General features: G+C 40.8%; 1 protein-coding gene across 3 annotated transcripts in view; it reads right to left on the reverse strand.

Moving 5' to 3' along the window:
- Nucleotides 1-16,111: 16,111 nt before the first annotated feature.
- Nucleotides 16,112-18,832, reverse strand: part of LOC105468484 (fer-1 like family member 6) — a 214,810-nt gene continuing 212,089 nt past the window's right edge. For all 3 annotated transcript variants that reach the window (XM_071067847.1, XM_011718682.2, XM_071067849.1), the window contains one exon: nt 16,112-18,659. In XM_071067847.1, coding sequence (XP_070923948.1) covers nt 18,476-18,659 — 184 coding nt within the window. In that variant the 3' untranslated portion in view covers nt 16,112-18,475. The remainder of the gene's footprint in view (nt 18,660-18,832) is intronic.

Raw genomic sequence — 18,832 nt, forward strand, 5'->3', positions numbered from 1 at the left:
TTTAAGGTTTTATTTAAAAGCAATGTTTCACTCCCTAAGTGAGGGAATAGGACTTTTTAAGCAGCTGAAATCTATAGAACACACTGGGTCATAAGAGTCTATGAAATGGGGTTATTACTGTCGTGGTAATCTCATTTCTACCCATCAGTTCATGAGGTCTGAGGAAACTCAGTATACAGAGGTGAATAAGACATGATAAGCATGAATTCTAGAGCCAGATAAAATGCATTCTGGATTATAGGAGAGGTCAAGCAAGGTGTACTCGGATTTGGAAGAAAGAAAGAAGCCCCTCCTGGTGTGGAGGATTAACATGAGCAGAGTGTCATGTACCTCTAATGCTTATTTTTAAAATTTATGTCACTGAAAATTTATTTCTATTTAGTGGTCACCTTTGCTACCTCTACATGCCTGGATTCTAATTCCTAAGCCTCTAGCTGAGCTTCCTGAATGCCAAAGGAAGAAAAAAGCCCCTTGAGTATTTCCTGACAGCCTCAAGTGGGCTCTTAGGAGCAGTCGGTGACTCAGAAAAGCCATAAGAAACATTCACCACAATCTGATTTTTGTTATTTTACTGAAAATCAGTTGGCTTACAGTTAGCAAGCAGTATTGTTAAATCATCATAAACATCACAAAGACTAGCGCAGGCAGAAAATTGGATAGTTCTTTAGGGAGAAAATAGTCTATTTCCAGTTATAATGCAATAGCTACTGGGAACAAAGAAGATGGTTTTAAAACCAAATAGAACTTTCTTATAATTAGCTGTGGAGCCCTAATTTCTTGATCTGTAAATTGGGAATAATTATATCCACATGTAGAAAGCATTACTGTTATTCACCAACATCTGGTTCTCCTTTACTCTGAGCACAGGGGGTCATTGCACTTCCCTGCTCACTTGAAGTTGGGCGTGTCCATCTAACTTGTTCTGGCCAATGAAATGTAAGTGGAAGTGCCAAGTCTTCCAAGTAGAAGGATTTAAAAGTGTTGTAGTCTTATCACTCTATTTTCCCTGACCCAGGAATTGTGGAATTAGTGTCGATAGGGAGGGTTCATATGATCAAAACAGCCTAGAATCCCAGCCAACATGTGGAATGTTGCTCAGACTCAGAGCCACATCTCTGAGTAAGAAATAAACTGCTAAGAAAAGGATAAACCTCTAAGGTTTGGGGGATGTTTATTACTACGGTATGGTTTGTTACTACAGTACATCCTAGCCTGTTCTGACTATAGACATCACAGAGATTAAAATTATAGAAGATCTCCCATAGGAAATTATCTAGAAAAATAGTGTACCTGCTGCAATAAATGTCTGGCAATATTAGTATTATGTATTAACAAAATACAGAAAAACAGGATATTAACAAACGGTGCTGGGGAAAAAAAATGGGTAGTCAAAAGCAAAGGAATGAAGTTGGGCTCTTATCAAACACTATATACAAAAATTAACTCGAAGACCTAAACATAACAGCTAAAACAATAAAACTCTTAGAAGAAAACTTAGGAGAAAAGCTTCACGACATTAGATTTGGTAATGATTTTTTGGATATGACACCGAAGGCCCAAGCAACAAAAGAAGAAACAGACAAATTGGAGTTCATGAAAATTTTAAATTGGTGTACGAAAGGACTATCAACAGAGTAAACAGGCAACCATGGAATGAGAGAAAATATTTGCATATCATATGTCCGATGAGGGATTAATATCCAGAATATACAGGAAACTCCTAAACTCAACAACAACAACAAAAATCTGATTAAAAAAAAAATAGACAAAAGACCAAACAGGCATTTATCTGAAGAAGATATATAAATAAATGGCCAATAAGCACATGAAAAGACACTCGAGGTCACTAACCATTAGGGAAGGCAAATTCAAAACCAGAAGATAACACTCCACACCCACCACCCACTGAAAAAGCTGTATCAAAAATACTCAGAAAATAACAAGTATTGGTGAGGACTGGAGAAACTGGAACACTTCCGGATTGGAGAGCTGCTGGTTGGAATATAAAGTAGTGTGGCCACTATGGAAAAGTCTGATAGTTTCTCAAAAAGCTAAAAATCTAATTACCATATGGCTCAGCAAATCCACTTCTGGAAACGTACCCAAAAGAACTGAAAGCAAGGTGATAATAGATTGGATGTTGTCCCCTGTAAATCTCATGTTGAAATGTAATCCCCAATATTGGAGGTGGGGTCTGGTGGGAGGAGTTTGGGTCCTGGGGGCGGATCCCTCATGGCTTAGTGCTGTCTTCAAGATCGTGAGTTCTCCTGAGATCTGGTTGGTTGAAAGTGTGTGACATCGTCGCCTTCATTCTCTCTTGCTCCTGTTCTTGCCATGTGAGATGCTTGCTCTTGCTTCACCTTCTGCCATGATTGTGAGCAGCTCAAGGTCTCACAGAAGCTAAGAACATGCTAGCGCCATACTTCAGGTATAGCCCACAGAACCATGAGCTAATTAAACCTCTTTACATTGTTTTCTATTTTTCTTGTTTCCAGTGGGGTTGGATTTTTAAAATTTTTTTTAGGTTCAGGGGTACATGTACAGATCTGTTATACAGGTAAATTATGTGTCACAAGGGTTTGGTGTACAGTTTATTTCATCACCCCCGTAATCATAATTCCCAATAGGTATTTTTTTTAATTCTCTCCCTCCCCCACCCCCCACCCTTCTGTTATTCCCTTCTTAGCGTCCATGTGTATTCAATGTTCAGCTCCCACCTATAAGTGAGAACATGTGGTATTTAGTTTTCTGTTCCTGTGCTTGTTCACTTGTGATAATGGATTCCAGCTCCACCCATGTTGCTGTAAATGACGTGATCACATTTTTTTATGGCTGCATAGTATTCCGTGGTGTATGTGTACCACATTTTCTTTATCCAGTCTACAATTAATGGGCATTAATGTTGATTCCATGTTTTTGCTATCATGAGTAGTGCTGCAATGAACATATGCATACATGTGTCTTTATGATAGAATGATTTATATTCCTTTGAGTATATGCCCAGTTACGGGATTGCTGGGTCATATGGTACTTCTGCTTTAAGTTCTTTGAGGAATCATCACACTACTTTCCATAATGGCTGCGCTAACTTACATTTTCACCAGCAGTGTATAAGTATCCCTTTTCTTTGCGACCATGCCAATGTCTGTCATTTTTTGCCTTTTTCATAATTGCCAGTCTGACTGGTGTGAGATAGTATCTCATTGTGGTTTTGATTTGCATTTCTGTAATGGTTAATGATGTTGAGCATTTTTGTTTCATGTGCTTGTTGGCCTTGTGTATGTCTTCTTTTGAAAAGTTTCTGTTCATGTCCTATGTCCACTTTTTAATGGGGTTGTTTTTCTCTTGTAAGTTTAAGTTCCTAATAGATTCTGAGTATTAGCCCTTTGTCAGATGCATGGTTTGCAAATATTTTCTCTCATTCTATAGGTTGTCTGTTTATTCTGTTGATAGTTTCCTTTCAACAGAGTAAAAGGAAACTAAGGTGCAGAAACTCCTTAGTTTGATTAGGTCCCATTTGTCAATTTTTGTTGTTGTTGCAATTCCTTTGGCATCTTTGTCATAAAATCTTTGCCAAGGCCTATGTCCACAATGATATATCCTAGGTTATCTTGCAGGGTTTTTATAGGTGTAGGTTTTCCATTTAAGTCTTTAATCCATCTTGAGTTGATTTTGGTATATGTTGTAAGGAAGGAGTCCAACTTCAGTCTGCTGCATGTGTCTAGACAGTTATCCCAGCACCATTTATTGAATAGAGAATCTTTTCCTTGTTGCATATTATTGTGAACTTTGTTGAAGATCAAATGGTTATAGGTGTGTGGCTTTATTTCTGGACTCTCTATTCTGCTTTTTGTGTACCAGTACCATGCTGTTTGGTTACTGTAGGCTTGTAGTATAGTTTGAAGTCAGTAATGTGATGCCTCTAGCTATGTTCTTTTTGCTTAGGATTCCCTTGAATACAAGCTCTTTTTTTGGTTTCATCCATATGAATTTTAAGATTAATTGTCTAACTCTGTAAAGAATGTCACTGGTAGTGTGACAGGAATAGCATTGAATCTGCATATTGCTGTGGGCCATATGGCCATTCTTACAATGTGGCTTCTTCCTGTCCATGAGCATGAAATCTTTTTCCATTTGTTTGTGTCATCTCTGATTTCTTTGAGCGTATTTTATAATTCTCATTGCAGATATCTTTCACCCTCCCTGGTTAGCTGTATTCCAAGGTATTTTATTCTTTTGTGGCTATTGTGAATGAGATTGCATTCTTGATTTGGCTATCAGCTTGAATGTTGTTGGTATATAGATATGTTACTAATTTTTGTATGTTGACTTTGTATCCTAAAACTTAGCTGAACTTATTAAATCTAGGAGCTTTTGGGCAGAAACTATGGAGTATTCTAAGTATAGAATCATGTCATCTGCAAACAGATAGTTTGACTTCCTCTCTTCCTATTTGGATGACTTTTATTTCTTCCTCTTGTCCGATTGCTCTGGCTAGGACTTGCAGTACTGTGTTGAATAGGAGTTGTGAGAGTGGAAATCCTTGTCTTGTTCTAGTTCTCAAAGGGAATGCTTCCAGCTTTTCCCCAGGGTATGATTTTGGCTGTGAATTTTTCATAAATGGCTCTTATTTGAGGTATGTTCCTTCAATGCCTAGTTTGAATGTTTTTAGCATACAGGGGTGTTGAATTTTACTTAAGCTTTTCCTGCATCTATTGATATGATCATGTGGTTTTTGTTTTTAGATCTGTTTATGTGATGAATTACATTTATTGATTTGCATGTATTAGACCAACCTTGCATTCCAGGCATAAAGATTATTTGACTGTGGTGGGTTAGCTTTTTGATATGCTGCTGGATTCAGTTTGCTAGTATTTTGCTGAGAATTTTTGCATCTATGTTCATTAGGGGTATGCGCCTGAAGTTTTCTTTTTTTGTTGCATCTCTGCCAGGTTTGGGTATCAAGATGATGCTGGTCTCATGAAATGTGTTAGGAAGGAGTCCCTTCTCAATTTTTTGGAATAGTTTTAGTAGAAATGGTACCAGGTCTTCTTTGTACATCTGGTAAAATTTGTCTGTGAATCCATCTGGTCCTGGGCTTTTTCTGGTTGGTAGGCTTTTTTATTACTGATTCAATTTTGGAACTCATTATTGGTCTGTAAAATGCTTCAATCTTGGGAGATTATACATTTCTGGGAATTTATCCATTTTTTCTAGGTTTTCTAGTTTGTATGCATAGAGATATTTGTAGTAGTCTCAGAGTATTTTGTATTTTTGTGGGATTGGTTGCAGTGTCCCCTTTGTCATTTCTGATTATGTTTATTTAGATCTTTACTTTATTAGTCTAGCTAGTGGTCTACAAATCTTATTTATTCTTTCAAAAATCAAACTCCTCAATTTGTTGATCTTTTGTATGGTTTTTCATGTCTCAGTTTTCTACAGTTCAGCTCTAGTTTTGATTACTTATTGTCTTCTCACAGTTTCAGGGTTGTTTTGCTCTAGTTTTTCTAGTTCCTTTAGGTGAAATGTTGGTTGTTAATTTGAGATTTTTCTAACTTTTTGATGTGGGCATTTAACGTTATAAACATCCCTCTTAACATTACCTTAGCTATGTCCTAGAGATTCTGGTATGTTGTATCTTTGTTCTCACTAGTTTCAAAGAATTTCTTGATTTCCACCCTAACTTCATTGTCTAACCAAAAGTCATTTGGGAGCAGGTTGTTTACTTTCCATGAAATTGTATGGTTCTGTGTGATTTTCTTAGTACTGATTTCTGTTTTTATTGTGCTGTGATCTAAGAGTGTTCAATATGATTTGGGATTTTTTGAATTTTCTGAGATTGTTTTATGGTTGATGTGTGGTCAATTTTAGAGTATGTTCCATATGCAGATGAGAAGAATGTATATTTTGTTGGTTTTGGGTGAAGAGTTCTGTAGATCTCTGTTAGGCCCATTTGGTCAAATGTTGAGTTCAGGTCCTGAATATCTTTGTTCGATGCCTCGACGATCTGTCAAATACTCTCAGTGAAGGGCTGAAGTCTCTCACTATTATTATATGGTTCTTTAGGTTTCTTCATATATCTCTAAGAATTTGCTTTATGAATATAGGGTCTCCTGTGTTGGGTGCATATATACTTAGCATAGTTAGGTGGTCTTGTTAAATTGAACCCTTCACCACTATGTAATGTCTTTGTCTCTTTTGATCATTGTTGGTTTAAAGTCTGTTTGGTCTGAAATTAGAATAGCAACTCCTGCCTTTTTCTTTTTTCTGTTTTCTGTTTGCTTGGTGCATTTTTCTCCATCCCTTTACCTTTAGCCTATGGGTTGTGTTACATGTCAGGTGAGTCTCTTGTATATAGCATACAGTTGGGTCTTGCTTCTTTATCCAACTTGCTACTCTATGCCTTTTAATTGGGGCATTTATTAATAGCTTGTTTATAGTCAAGGTTAATATTGATATGTACAAGGTTTTTTTTTTGTTTTTTTTTTGTTTTTTGGTTTTTTTTTTTGAGACAGAGTCTTGCTCCGTCACCCGGGCTGGAGTGCAGTGGCCGGATCTCGGCTCACTGCAAGCTCTGCCTCCCAGGTTCGCGCCATTCTCCTGCCTCAGCCTCCCGAGTAGCTGGGACTACAGGTGCCCGCCACCTTGCCTGGCTAGTTTTTTGTATTTATTTTTAGTAGAGACGGGGTTTCACCATGTTAGCCAGGATGGTCTCGATCTCCTGACCTCGTGATCCGCCCATCTCGGCCTCCCAAAGTGCTGGGATTACAGGCTTGAGCCACCGTGCCCAGTCAATATGTACAAGTTTTATTCTGTCATGTTGTTAGCTGTTTATTATGTCAACTTGCTTGTGTGGTTGCTTTATAGTGTCAGTGATCTATGTACTTAAGTGTGTTTTCTTGGTAGCCAGTAACAATCTTTCCTTTCCATATTTAGAACTCCCTTAAGGACCTCTTATAAGACAAATCTGATGGTAACAAATTCTCTTAGTATTTGCTCGTCTGAGAAGGATCTTATTTCTCCTTTTCTTATGAAGCTTAGTTTGGCCAGATATGAAATTTTTGGTTGGAATTTCTTTTCTTTAACAATGCTGAATATAGGCCCTGAATCTCATCTGGCTTGTAGGATTTTTACTGAAAGGTCTGCTGTTAGCTCAATGGGATTTCCTCTGTAGGTGACTTGTTCCTTCTCTCTAGCTTCCTTTAATATTTTTTCTTTCACTTCAACTTTGAATAATCTAATGACCATGTGTCTTGGGGATGGTCATCTTGTATAGTAAGTATCTCACAGGGGTTCTTTGCATTTCCTGAATGTTGGCCTCTCTAGCAACATTTTCATGGATACTATCCTCAAATATGTTTTCCAAGTTGCTTGCTTTCTCATCCTCTTTTTCAGGGATACTAATGAATCATAGATTTTAGTCTCTTTATGCAGTCCCATATATCTAGGAGGATTTGTTTATTCTTCTTTATTGGTTTTCCCTTACTTTTGTTTGACTGAGTTATTTTGGAGAACTGATCTTTGAGCTCTGAGATTCCTTCTTCAGCTTGGTCAAGTCTGCTGTTAATACTTGCAACCATATGGCAAAATTCTTGAACTGAGTTTTTCAGGTCTAGTAATTCAAATTGTTCTTTCTTAAAATGGCCATTTTGTCTTTCATCTCCTGTACTGTTTTATTGTATTCCTTAGATTCCTTGGATTGGTGTTTGACTTTCTCCTGAATGTCTTCAATTTATGACACTTCAGCCACTTCAACCTGGTTAAGAACCATTACTGGGGAACTAGTGCTGTTTGGAGGCAAGAAGACACTATGGCTGTTTGAGTTGCCAGAGTTCTTGTACTGATTCGTTCTCATCTGCATGGGCTGATGCCTCTGTCTTTGAAGTTGCTGTCCTTTGTATGGGTTTTTTTTTTTTTTTTTTTAAACCTTCTTTGATGCCTTTGGGGGTTTGATTGTGGTATAAGGTGGGTTCAGTCAACTGACTTTTGAGTCTAGTCCACTGCTGAGTCTTGGAGCCCCCTCTAATTAGTGTCACATTTCTTTTGTTGGGGGTTCTGGTTCATGGGGCTCCCTCAAGTAGAGGCTGCAATTGGCAGATAGGCTGTATGCCTGCTGGGTCATCCCTAATCTTCTGTCTGAGTGCTTCCCACGGAAACACAGTGTCACGCCCACCTGCAGAGTTCAAACAGAAGTGGGACTGTGGGCTGCAAGCTGTAGTGAGCGTGGCCTGTCTGGTTACAATAGGTGGGGATAGCTGGAGTTGCCTGTCCTGTCATCCAGGTATTTCTGGGATGACAGGAGGCTGTTCCCCTCAGCAAATTCAGTCAGAAGTAGGACTCCTGGGCTGAGAGCACTATCAGGTGTGGTTCACGTGGCTATGAGAGGTAGAGGTAGGTGGAGTCACTCAACCCACTGTTTGGCTGTCTCCCAGAACAACAGGAGGCTGTATCTGCTGGCTACGTTCAGACAGAAGCAAGACCACTTGGTTGGAAGCTCTAGCAGCCCTTGCCCACCTGGCTACCAATGGCAGGGGTGGGTGGGGTTGCCCATCCTGCCATCCAGGTGCTTCTCAGGACGATAGGAGGCTGCACCTGCCAGCTGAGTTCACATAGAAGTGGGACCACTGGGCTGGAAGTCCTAACAGCCATTGCCTGCCTGGCCACCAGGGGTAGGTGAGGCCCCCCACTCTGCCATCCGGGCGCTTCCTGGAATGACAAGAGGCTGTGCCTGCAACTGAATTCAAGTGGAAGTGAGACCACTGGGCTGGAATCTCTAGCAGGCATTGCCCTCCTGGGCTACCAGTGGCAGGGGTGGGTAGGGTCACCCACTGGCCGAGTTCACGCAGAAGTAGGCTGCTGGACTGGAAGCTGGTGCTGAGCCTTGTCTGGTGAGAGTGGGCAGAGCAATCCTACTGCTCCCAGGCACTGTGACTGCAGCCTCTACTGGGGCCATGACACCAGTGCTGGTCTGCTGCAGAACTCAAGACTTGTAGAGGTCCCATTAGACTCAAGAGTTTCTCCTGCAAAACATGCAAGTGGCTCTTTGTCTCAGTTTAGAAGCGTGGTTGGAGAGGGTATGCTAGGGTGCCAGGGGGATTTTCCTATTCCCAGTTTTGCATAGATCCCTGTGAAGAGTGTGAATCCCTCAGGAGACTCTCACTCACTCACCCTTTCCCATGATGGAGAGGTTCTTCCAGCTCTGCACTGAGCCAAGACAGGCTGGTACCCAGCTTCCCTCTTCTCTGCTCTTTGTGTTCCCCTGCTGTTTTGATGGATCCTGATGTGTTTCTTAGATGATCAGCCTGCAGAGTCAGCATTCACTAGCCCTTTCGTTTCCTCTCCATGACAGCAGTGCACATGAGCTGCTTCTAGTTTGCCATCTTGACCCAACTCCCTTAAACCTCTTTTCTTGATAAATTACCCAGTCTCAGGAATTTCTCTATAGTAATGCAAGAACAGACTATCACATAGTGTCTGGAGGAGATATTTGCGTACCTATGTTTATAGCCACATTATTTACAATAGCAAAAAGGTGAAAGCAATTCAAGTGCCCATGAATGGATAAACAAAATGTGGTGTATATACATACACAATGGAATTTTATTCAGCTTTTAAAAGGGGAGAAATTCTAATACATGCTACAACATAGATGAACCCTGAAGATAGTATACTAAGTTAAAGTCACAAAAGAACAAATACTGTATTAGTCAAATTCATACAGAAAGTAGAATGACTGTTTCCAGGGGCTAGGGGGAGGGAGAAATGGGGGGTTACAGGTACAAATTTTCAGTCTTACAATATGAAAACAGTTCTAGAGATAGACGGCAATGATGGCTGCATGACAGTGTGAATATACTTAATGTCATAGAACTTTACATGGCCAAGTACAGTGGCTCACACCTGTAATCCCAGCACTTAGGGAGGCAGAGTCAGGAGGACAGCTTGAGCCCAGGAGTTCTAGACCTGCCCAGGCAATATAGTGAGACCCCATTCTCCATGGGGGGGGGGGGGTGGGGAAAGGAAAAAAAAAAACCCTGTACTTGTAAAAAATAGTTAAACTGGTAAATTATGTGTTATGTATATTATACACAAATTAAAAGTAAATTTTAAAAGTTAAAGATGAAGTTTAAGGAGAAGCTCAGGAAATAAAAGAGATAACTTTTACTTGAAGATTCTAACTGTTTGGCTTGGTCCACCAGTGCAAAGGTGTTCCCTGACATGAAATTCTCCATGGACTTTAGCTCTAACTTGAAGAGAAATGTCATCACAAAGGGGCCTAGTGTTACCTGGTCCTTTATTGATCTGAGGTGAAGCAATCAGACAAGGTACTGGAAGGAAGTGGCTCCATTTCTGTAAGGTCAAGGAAAGCTTCTTTATGTCAGCTGGGATTTGATTCAGTTGTGTATAACACCAACACCCCCAAATAACTTTGGCTTTAGAAAGACAGAGGTTTATTTGGCTTTCACATAGAAAACTCCAGAGACACACCAACTAGAAATGGCTTGGTGACTGTACAATCAATGTGACCCCAGCTATCACACCACAGTTCAGATGGGATGAAGGAGGAAGAAGAAATGCATGGAGAGCCTGCCACTGAGTGAACTCCCTTTAATGAGATTTCTTAAAAGCCCTCCCCAGTGATCTCTGCTTGCATAGCCTTGGCTACCCCTAATAGCAAGAGATTGAAAATATGTGCTTTTAGTTCAGCACATTCTCCCCCAACTATAGCTGGAATTCTACCAAGGAGGAGGGAGAAATGCATGTTTATTATGCAGCTAGCAGTGTCTGGGGCGATCGATACCTCCTTCTTTGTCTGTTTCTTCACACAACTAATTTCCAAGTTGTATGCCTGGCTGTGGGGAGCTTAGTTAAGTGTCTGCACTCCGGAGTTTGTTTTCTGCACTGGGAATGGGGAGATTCTCACTAGAAGATGTGTCAAATTTGAAAAAAAAAAATATTTAAAGGTCTAGGGTAGTATGAATGAGAGATGCCCATTACATTCTCTAACCATCAAATGATGTAGTTCAGGTAAAAAGAGAGGCTCAAAACATGCCCCATAGTGTCGTGTAAAACACATTTGAGATGTTTCAGCGGTGCTAGATCAACCCCTAACACATGAATGAACCTCAAAAAATCACTGAGGAATTTTCTGCCTGAGACAACCCTACCCACCTTAAATCAACCATCAGGCAGCCTCTTAGGAAGGAAAGAGCCAAAGAGCAGAAGGTGGGCTTGGGTCTTAGATCTGTTCCAAATGAACGGGTGATCGGGAGGTTCCTGTAGCTGTTTCCTCTCTACAAAATGGGGTTGTTGGGAGAATTCATGAGAAAATGTATGTATTACTTTGTAATCTGTAAGAGCACTGAAGGAATATTAGTTGTCTGTTGCTTAGATAGTAAGCGATTATTAATTTAAATACCTATGATATAGAAGACAATACACTAGATACTTTATAATAATGTTCCTCTACCTCTGTCCCCAGTCATTACCACCACTGCACATGCCCAGCCTACACAATCCTGTAAGATGGGTGTTATCTTCATTTTATGCATCAGGAGCATGAGATTCAGAGCCATTGAATAACTCGCTCAAGGTCATGCAGCTAGTAAGTGGCTACACCTAAGTTTCAATGGCATTCTCTCTGTTTCCAAAGCCCATTTTCTTTGTGCTAGTACAATGATGCAGAAACCACACAATGCTTCAGAAAAAATGTACTTTTCTCAAATTGCCCTTTATAAACTAGGGAGAGCAAAGAATGTAAAGAAACTACTGCTGCGTTAAAGGTAAAGCTGAACTTAAGAGGTTTATAGGGCTCTCCTGAGGCTGGGATGTGGGAAGAAGTGGCAGAGTCCTGTCACATCTGCTCAGAAAGCACCTTATCCACTGTGCTCTCCAGGATTTAATCAGGGAAGGACAGGAGGGATCCTTCCCTTTTTTTTCTGAGATAATTGTCACTTGAGAAGTTGAACAGCAAGTGAAAACATCTTGTTCTGAGAGAAAAGTGTCTGTGGAGCCTTTCCTTTCACACACCATAATCATCAACTTTCAAACTCCAACTTTCAAAGCTCCACTGAAATGGCTTCCAAATTGGACTGAATTATCATGTCTGGGAGATATTCAATGTGGTAGACGAATAACATCTCCCTCTGCCCCCCCACCAAAAAAAAAAAAAAAAAAACCCACGTCCTAAACCTTTGAATGTTCCTTTATATGACAAAGTGTCTCCACTGCAGATGTGATTAAGGACCTTGTAATGGGGGAGATTATCCTGGATTATAGAGGGGGAGTCAATATTATCACATGGGCCTTAAAAGAAATAACAACTTAAGCTGGACATGGTGGCTCATGCCTGTAATCCCAGCCCTTTGGGAGGCTGAGACAGGCAGATCACTTGAGGTCAGCAGTTCGAGACCAGACTGGCCAATATGGTGAAACAACATCTCTACTAAAAATACAAAAATTAGCTGGGCATGGTGGTTGGTGCCTGCAATTCCAGCTACCCGGGAGTCTGAGACAGAATTGCTTGAGCCCCGGATGTGGAGGTTGCAGTGAGCCAAGATCGCACCACTGCACTCCAGCCTGGGCAACAAAGTGAGACTCTGTCTCAAAATAAAAAAATAAAATAACAGCTTAAAATATAAGAAGCATTAAAAAAAAAAACAAGAACTTTTTCAGGTGCAGTCAGATGAGATGTGACTACAGAAGAAAGGCACAGAGAGATGCTGGAATGTTGCTGGCTTTGAAAATGGAGAAAGGGGGCCCGGAACCCAGAAATGCAGGCCGTCTCTAGAAGCTGACAAAGGCCAGGACACAGCCTCTCCCCTAGAGCCTCCAAAGGGAAGGCAGCCCTGCCAGCATCTTGAGTTTAGCTCAGTGAGACCCATGGTGGACTTCTGACCCACAGAACTGTAAGACAGTAAATCTGTATTACTTTAGTCGACTGAGTTTGTTGTAATCCGCTACAGAAAGCAATAGAAAACTAACGCATTCAGGATAATTTCTGGTTGCAAAGTTTCTTAGTCTGTGTAGCAGAACATTTCTGAAAGATCTGATCCTTTTTTCTTGCTGTCCATTTCCAATTAATAACCCTGTTGATTCTGCCTGTAGAAATAATACATGTGACATACGCTACTACCTTTGAGGACTGGCTTTGTGCCAGACTCTTGCTATATACTTTCTGTACATTTTTTTCCATCTTTACACCAACGTTTGCCAAGCAGGTAATACCTCCTTTTTATCAGATGAGGAAATTGAGACTCTGGGAGGCTAAGTGACCTGCCCAGGGAGAAATGGTGGAGCCAGCATCCAAACTCCCTGTCCTATCTGGCAGGCACCTCTGGGAGGAACGTCATCAACATTCTGGAACCTGGCTTTCCCTCTCCGTCCTCACAGCCATGGTCCTGGCATAGGTTCTTATATCCTGCTGAAGTGGCGTTGACGTTGTCTGTCTGGGGTAATACCCGAGGTTGGTTGCCTCATACCAAGGAAATTAAGAATGCAGACACACAAGGAGTGAGTTTAAGAACAGAAGTTTAATAGGCGAAAGAGAAAAGCTCCCTTGTGCAGAGGGAAGAGGTTTGGAATGGATCTCTTGGTTCCCAGTGCTACGTGGTTGGTTTTATAGATGAGCCTGAAGCAGTGTCTGATTTACATAGTGCGCAGAGGATTGGTTGGACCAGGCATTTCATTTACATAGTGCACAAAGAAGCTGGCAGCTCCACCCTAATCTTTTATTATGCAAATGGGTTCTCTACCTGGCTGGCGCCATGTTGCCTGCTTCTTTACTGCACACAGGATGACAAAGAAAAGGCGGGAGCCTCCATGTCGAACATACCTGGCTTCCAGGTACTCCTTTTCTATTGGCACAGCTGCTGGCATTTACCTATGGAAACTTCCAGCTTGCTTATCTATGTTTGTAGCTTGATTTTTCAGGCTGCTTTCTGTTAGAAAAAAAATTATTCTGGGGGCTGATTTTTATTAAAAGCAACTTCCACTGAGAACTCTCTTACCCTCATTATCTGCTTAAATAATTTCTTTTTGGCTCCTCTGTCACTGCTAGGGTTATGTCTCGTGAGTCCTAAGATGTCTCCCACCTCAATTGTCCCTGACGGTTTGTTATGCACAGAAGGCAGAACAACTTGTTGAAATCACAGACCTGTTCTTGCCACTTCTCTGCTTAAACCCTCCCAGGGTTCCCCACTTTGTCGCATAAATCCAACCTTCTTAGCATGGCATTCAAAATCCTTCACAATCCAGCTCTGAGTTCAGTCCACCCCTTCAAACTCTCCATGCTACAGACCCATCAACATGCTAGCCTTGCACCAGAATATGCCATGGACGTTTCCTCACCATATATATGAACCTCTTCACATGCCAGACTAGGAAACTGTGGATCAGAGATGTGAAGGTACTGCCCTAGGTCACATAGTTTGTATGAAACAGAGTCAACACTAGATCCAAGTTCCCCATTAGACCACCCTGGAGCCTTAAAGATAGAATCTCTGATCCCTCCACTTCCCTCCTCTACTGCCATTACTGAGTGAACCCAGCCACCCTCTTGTGGGGAGGGCTACTGATCTGTTTTCCATATGGAATTGAAATCTAACTTACCTCTCCACTGCTTAAAATTCTTCAATAGTTATCCATTGCCCTTAAAATAAAGACCCAAACCCTTAAGGATATGGCCCTTGCATGACTTTCCAGCTCCATCTCAGGACCCTCTGCATCTCACTATGACGCCCTTTCAGACTCCTCTGTGTGCCTTGCACCCTCCCACCACGGGGCCTTTGCACATGTCGTCATCTGTCTCAGAGCTCTTCTTTCTCTCCATCTCTTCTGTCATCTCTCTTCAGCCATTCCTTTCCCAGGATGCCTCTCTGATGCCAGACTGGGTGCAGGCCCCCTGTAAGGTGTTCTTTCTCTGCTCCCAGTATTTTGTTTCTGTTTAGTCCATCAGTCTGTAATGATCTATGCGTGTGGTTGTTTTATGTCTTCTCTCCCTCAAGCTGTGTTCCGTGAGTTTGAACAAGGACTTTATCTGTTCACTTTTGTATCCCCAGTGCTGATTATAGCACCTGCAGTGGATAGAACTCAATAATTATCTGTTAAATGACTAAGCACCAAATGGCCCCAGCTGTGAAGTAGATCTTGTAATTTCCGTGTATGTGTCTTATAAAGGAAAGAGCAAGAGGGGTACCAGTGTTTCAACCTCTGGTGACACAGAACTGGATATCCCATCCTGTGGGGGGGGGGTGGTGGTGGTGGTGGTGGTTGTTATTGCTGGTATTAATTTTGTTTTGCTTTGTTTGGGGGAAAAAGATTCAAATGTTGTAAAATACATAAATAAAACCTTTCTGAAACAGATTTAAACTGTAAGAAAACTCTAAGCTGTCAAATGAATAAATTTAAATTAATCTTATTTAAGAACACAAGTAGGAACTCATGACAACTTCTTGGGAAATGGGCTTAAAAAAAAAAAAAAACAACACTGTAATATCTTTAGCACCAGGGCTGCACAATTAGGCATGGAACATTATTTAATTTTTACATGCAGGACAGGCATATGCAATAAACTATGTATAGAATACCAGACATAGCTGATTCCAAAATTATCATTGCTTTCCACTGCTTCTCACACATTTCTTAAGATGCCATCTGATCTGAAAGTGTTTCAAATACTGCTCCAGGCTTTTAGCATTTGGATGTCTTTTGACATCAAAGGAGAGTTAATGAGCTCTGTTTAACTTACAAGGATTTTAAACTTTTAGCTTTTTAGTATGAATTGGAAAAATGTACATTTTGTCAAGAATTTACCTGTCATCTTCCTGTCCACAATCCAGCAGAAAGCAGAATACCTTACTTTCACATTTATCCTAAAATAATGCTGTTCTCCTTGTCAACATCACCAGAGGTGTAGTCATACTTTTTCCTAAACCTCATCCATGAAATACATTCCTTATCTGGTGCCTTTCTTGGATGACCCATAATTTGAAGATAAAATATCGTGGGGAGCTACTGTTTGTCCTTTCTCTGCCATATCCCCACTGTCCAGCACATAGGAGACACTCGGTGAATATTTTTAAATGGACACATAAGTTTATTAAGCTTTTTACATGAAAAATAATACCTTTTTATTTTAGAAGTTTTAGGAGAAATAGACAAAGTAAAAAAGATGATACTAAAAGATAATCATTAATATTTTGGCATATTCTTCCTGACATTTTTTGCTATGCATGTATATATATATTTTCTTTTTACAACATGCTATACATACAGTTTTCTAGCCTGTATATTTTCCTACTTACAATGTATTCAATGTATATATTCCATGCCATCAAATATTTTTAACTACACCATTAATTATGGCTGTGCAATATTGCACAGTAAAAATGAATGACAGTTTGTGTAACCAATCCCACTAGAAAACATTGCCAATGCAGTAAATGTTCTATTTCAGCATTTGGGGAAAACAGGGCCTTATGGTTACTAGTGAGTATCTAGGGCCAGAATTCAGTGAAAAAGGCTTAAGTCCAAAATCACACAGAACATGCTTTTAGTCTTCCTTTGATGGACCAGGAACATTCTAAAAATGGCTTTCTATATAGAAGTAAATGTTACCCTTTAGAAGACATCTGTGCTAGACTGTCAAACAAAACAGTAGCCCTGGTGTTTCTGGTGTCAAGAGGGGAACTCCAGCCTAGCCTCCCAACACCAACAAATGACTCTTGCTGATAGAAAAAAGAAATGGTTGTCATATTGATTTGCATACGAGGCCGAAAATTGTGCATGGGAATTGAGACTAAATATTCCAATTCTTCTGTTTCCTTATTATATCTGAGAAAACTGCGCCTCATTTCAAGTCCCTGCCTTAGGTAGGGTGGCAGATTTCTGTGTTATGAAGAGCAGAGGTTTACTTTCGAGAAACACTGACCCCATTTGACAAGTGCGTAGGATATCATTTCTAAGACTGGTTTTGAAATTAGTTTGTGCTTAAGCAGCTGGGTGTGGTGGCTCCTGCCTGTAATCCTAGCACTTTGGGAGGCCAAGGTAGTCAGATCACTTGAGGCCAGGAGTTCAAGACTAGCCTGGCCAACCTGGTGGCCATCTCTACTAAAAATGCAAAAAAAAAAAAAACAAAAAAAAAAAAACAAAAAAAAAACAGGTGTGGTGGCAAGTGCCTGTAATCCCAGTTTCTTGGGAGACTGAGGCATGAGAATTGCTTGAACCCAGGAAGTGGAGATTGCAGTGAGCCAAGATCGTGCCACTGCACTCGAGCCTGGGCGAAGAGTGTAAGACTCTGTCTCAAATAAAATAAAAATTTGTGCTTAAGATTCATGATGAAATCTGGCACATATGGTAGTCAGGCTAAGTGCTGAATAGTGCCAGGGATGGCCATTCATATCATGGTCTATGGGAACACCATACTTGGTGGACCTTGTATATCTGACAAAAGAGAATTCCTGCTGGTGGCATGGAGCTGCCCCTGATCCATCCACGCAATTATATTTCATATATCTTACAACATATTAAAAAGTTCCCATCTGGAAACTGCCACAGAGCATAAATCAAAATAGGTTTCTCCAGAGCCAACTACTACTATTGAACATGTTCCGCAAGTGGTGACTTTAATAGAAAATCCACCACATCTCGTCTCTAGATGGAAATTTCAACAATAAGGTATTTTAGATGATTTATGTGACATTGTCTGCAAGCCAGTTTCACAGCCTAAGTGAATGTGTTCTGTAAACTATAAGGATTACACAAGGTTAAGATATAAGGGACAGGTTCAATGTCTAGTAATTTGTTATAATATTTTCAGTTTGTTTGCTCTAAAATTTTATTTTTATATTTTTCCGATACAGAGTCTTACTCTGTCACCAAGGCTGGAGTGCAGTGGCACGATCTCGGCTCACGGCAACCTCTGCCTCCTGAGTGGCTGGGATTATAGGTGCGTGCCACCATGCCTGACAATTTTTGTATTTTTAGTATAGAAGGGGTTTCACTATGTTGGCCAACCTGGTCTTGAACTCCTGGCCTCAAGTGATCCACTTGCCTCAGCCTCCCAAAGTGCTGGGATTATAGGCGTGAGCCACCACAACTGGCCTAGATTTTTATTTAAAATAAAGTACTTCTAATAAAATCTCTGACCCAGAACTAAAGCTCTCAGGATATAAGCAATTACATAAAGATAACATTGATCTAAGTTAATTTGAGGTCACTGTTGATTACCATGAGGTGAAAGTGCCTTATTTCATGCTGCCCAAGGGATAAAACATGCCTTATGTCTCATAAGTTTGAAACCTGGAGGCGGGGGTTGGAGCAGGGAGAAAATGTTTCTTTTCCATCTCTTCCAAGAAGGGTTGATCTGTCCCCTTAGCACTCAGCACAGTGCCATGCGTTTGACATGTTCTTAGAAGCTCCCAGATGAGGAAGAGAGGATTAGTATATGGGGAGGATCTGGGTCCTCCATGATCCTCTATGAGCCCACAACGATCCTTCGGCTGATGGCTCCTGGCAAGGTGTAGATGAAAAGGACCAGGAAGATGATGAGGATGATCAGAATGAAAGCAATGATGATGTACTTTTTGTAATTCTTCCAGATGAGGTGGTACAGGCACTTAAAGGGGCTCATGAACCAGGAAAAGGAGGTGTCTGGGCGGCTGAGGGGGAAGGAAGAGAAAATCAAAAAGGGGGGTCATCCTGTCAACACTCAGAGTGCTTAAGACACCCAGGAAATGTTTCTGACTCCCACTTTCTGAGGACCCATAGGGAGAGGCCTGAAAATGGGAGAAGAGCATGTGACCTGAAGCAGGAGCAGCCTGACATTGTATGA

This window comes from Macaca nemestrina, chromosome 8, assembly GCF_043159975.1.
Source record: "Macaca nemestrina isolate mMacNem1 chromosome 8, mMacNem.hap1, whole genome shotgun sequence".
NCBI lineage: Eukaryota > Metazoa > Chordata > Mammalia > Primates > Cercopithecidae > Macaca > Macaca nemestrina.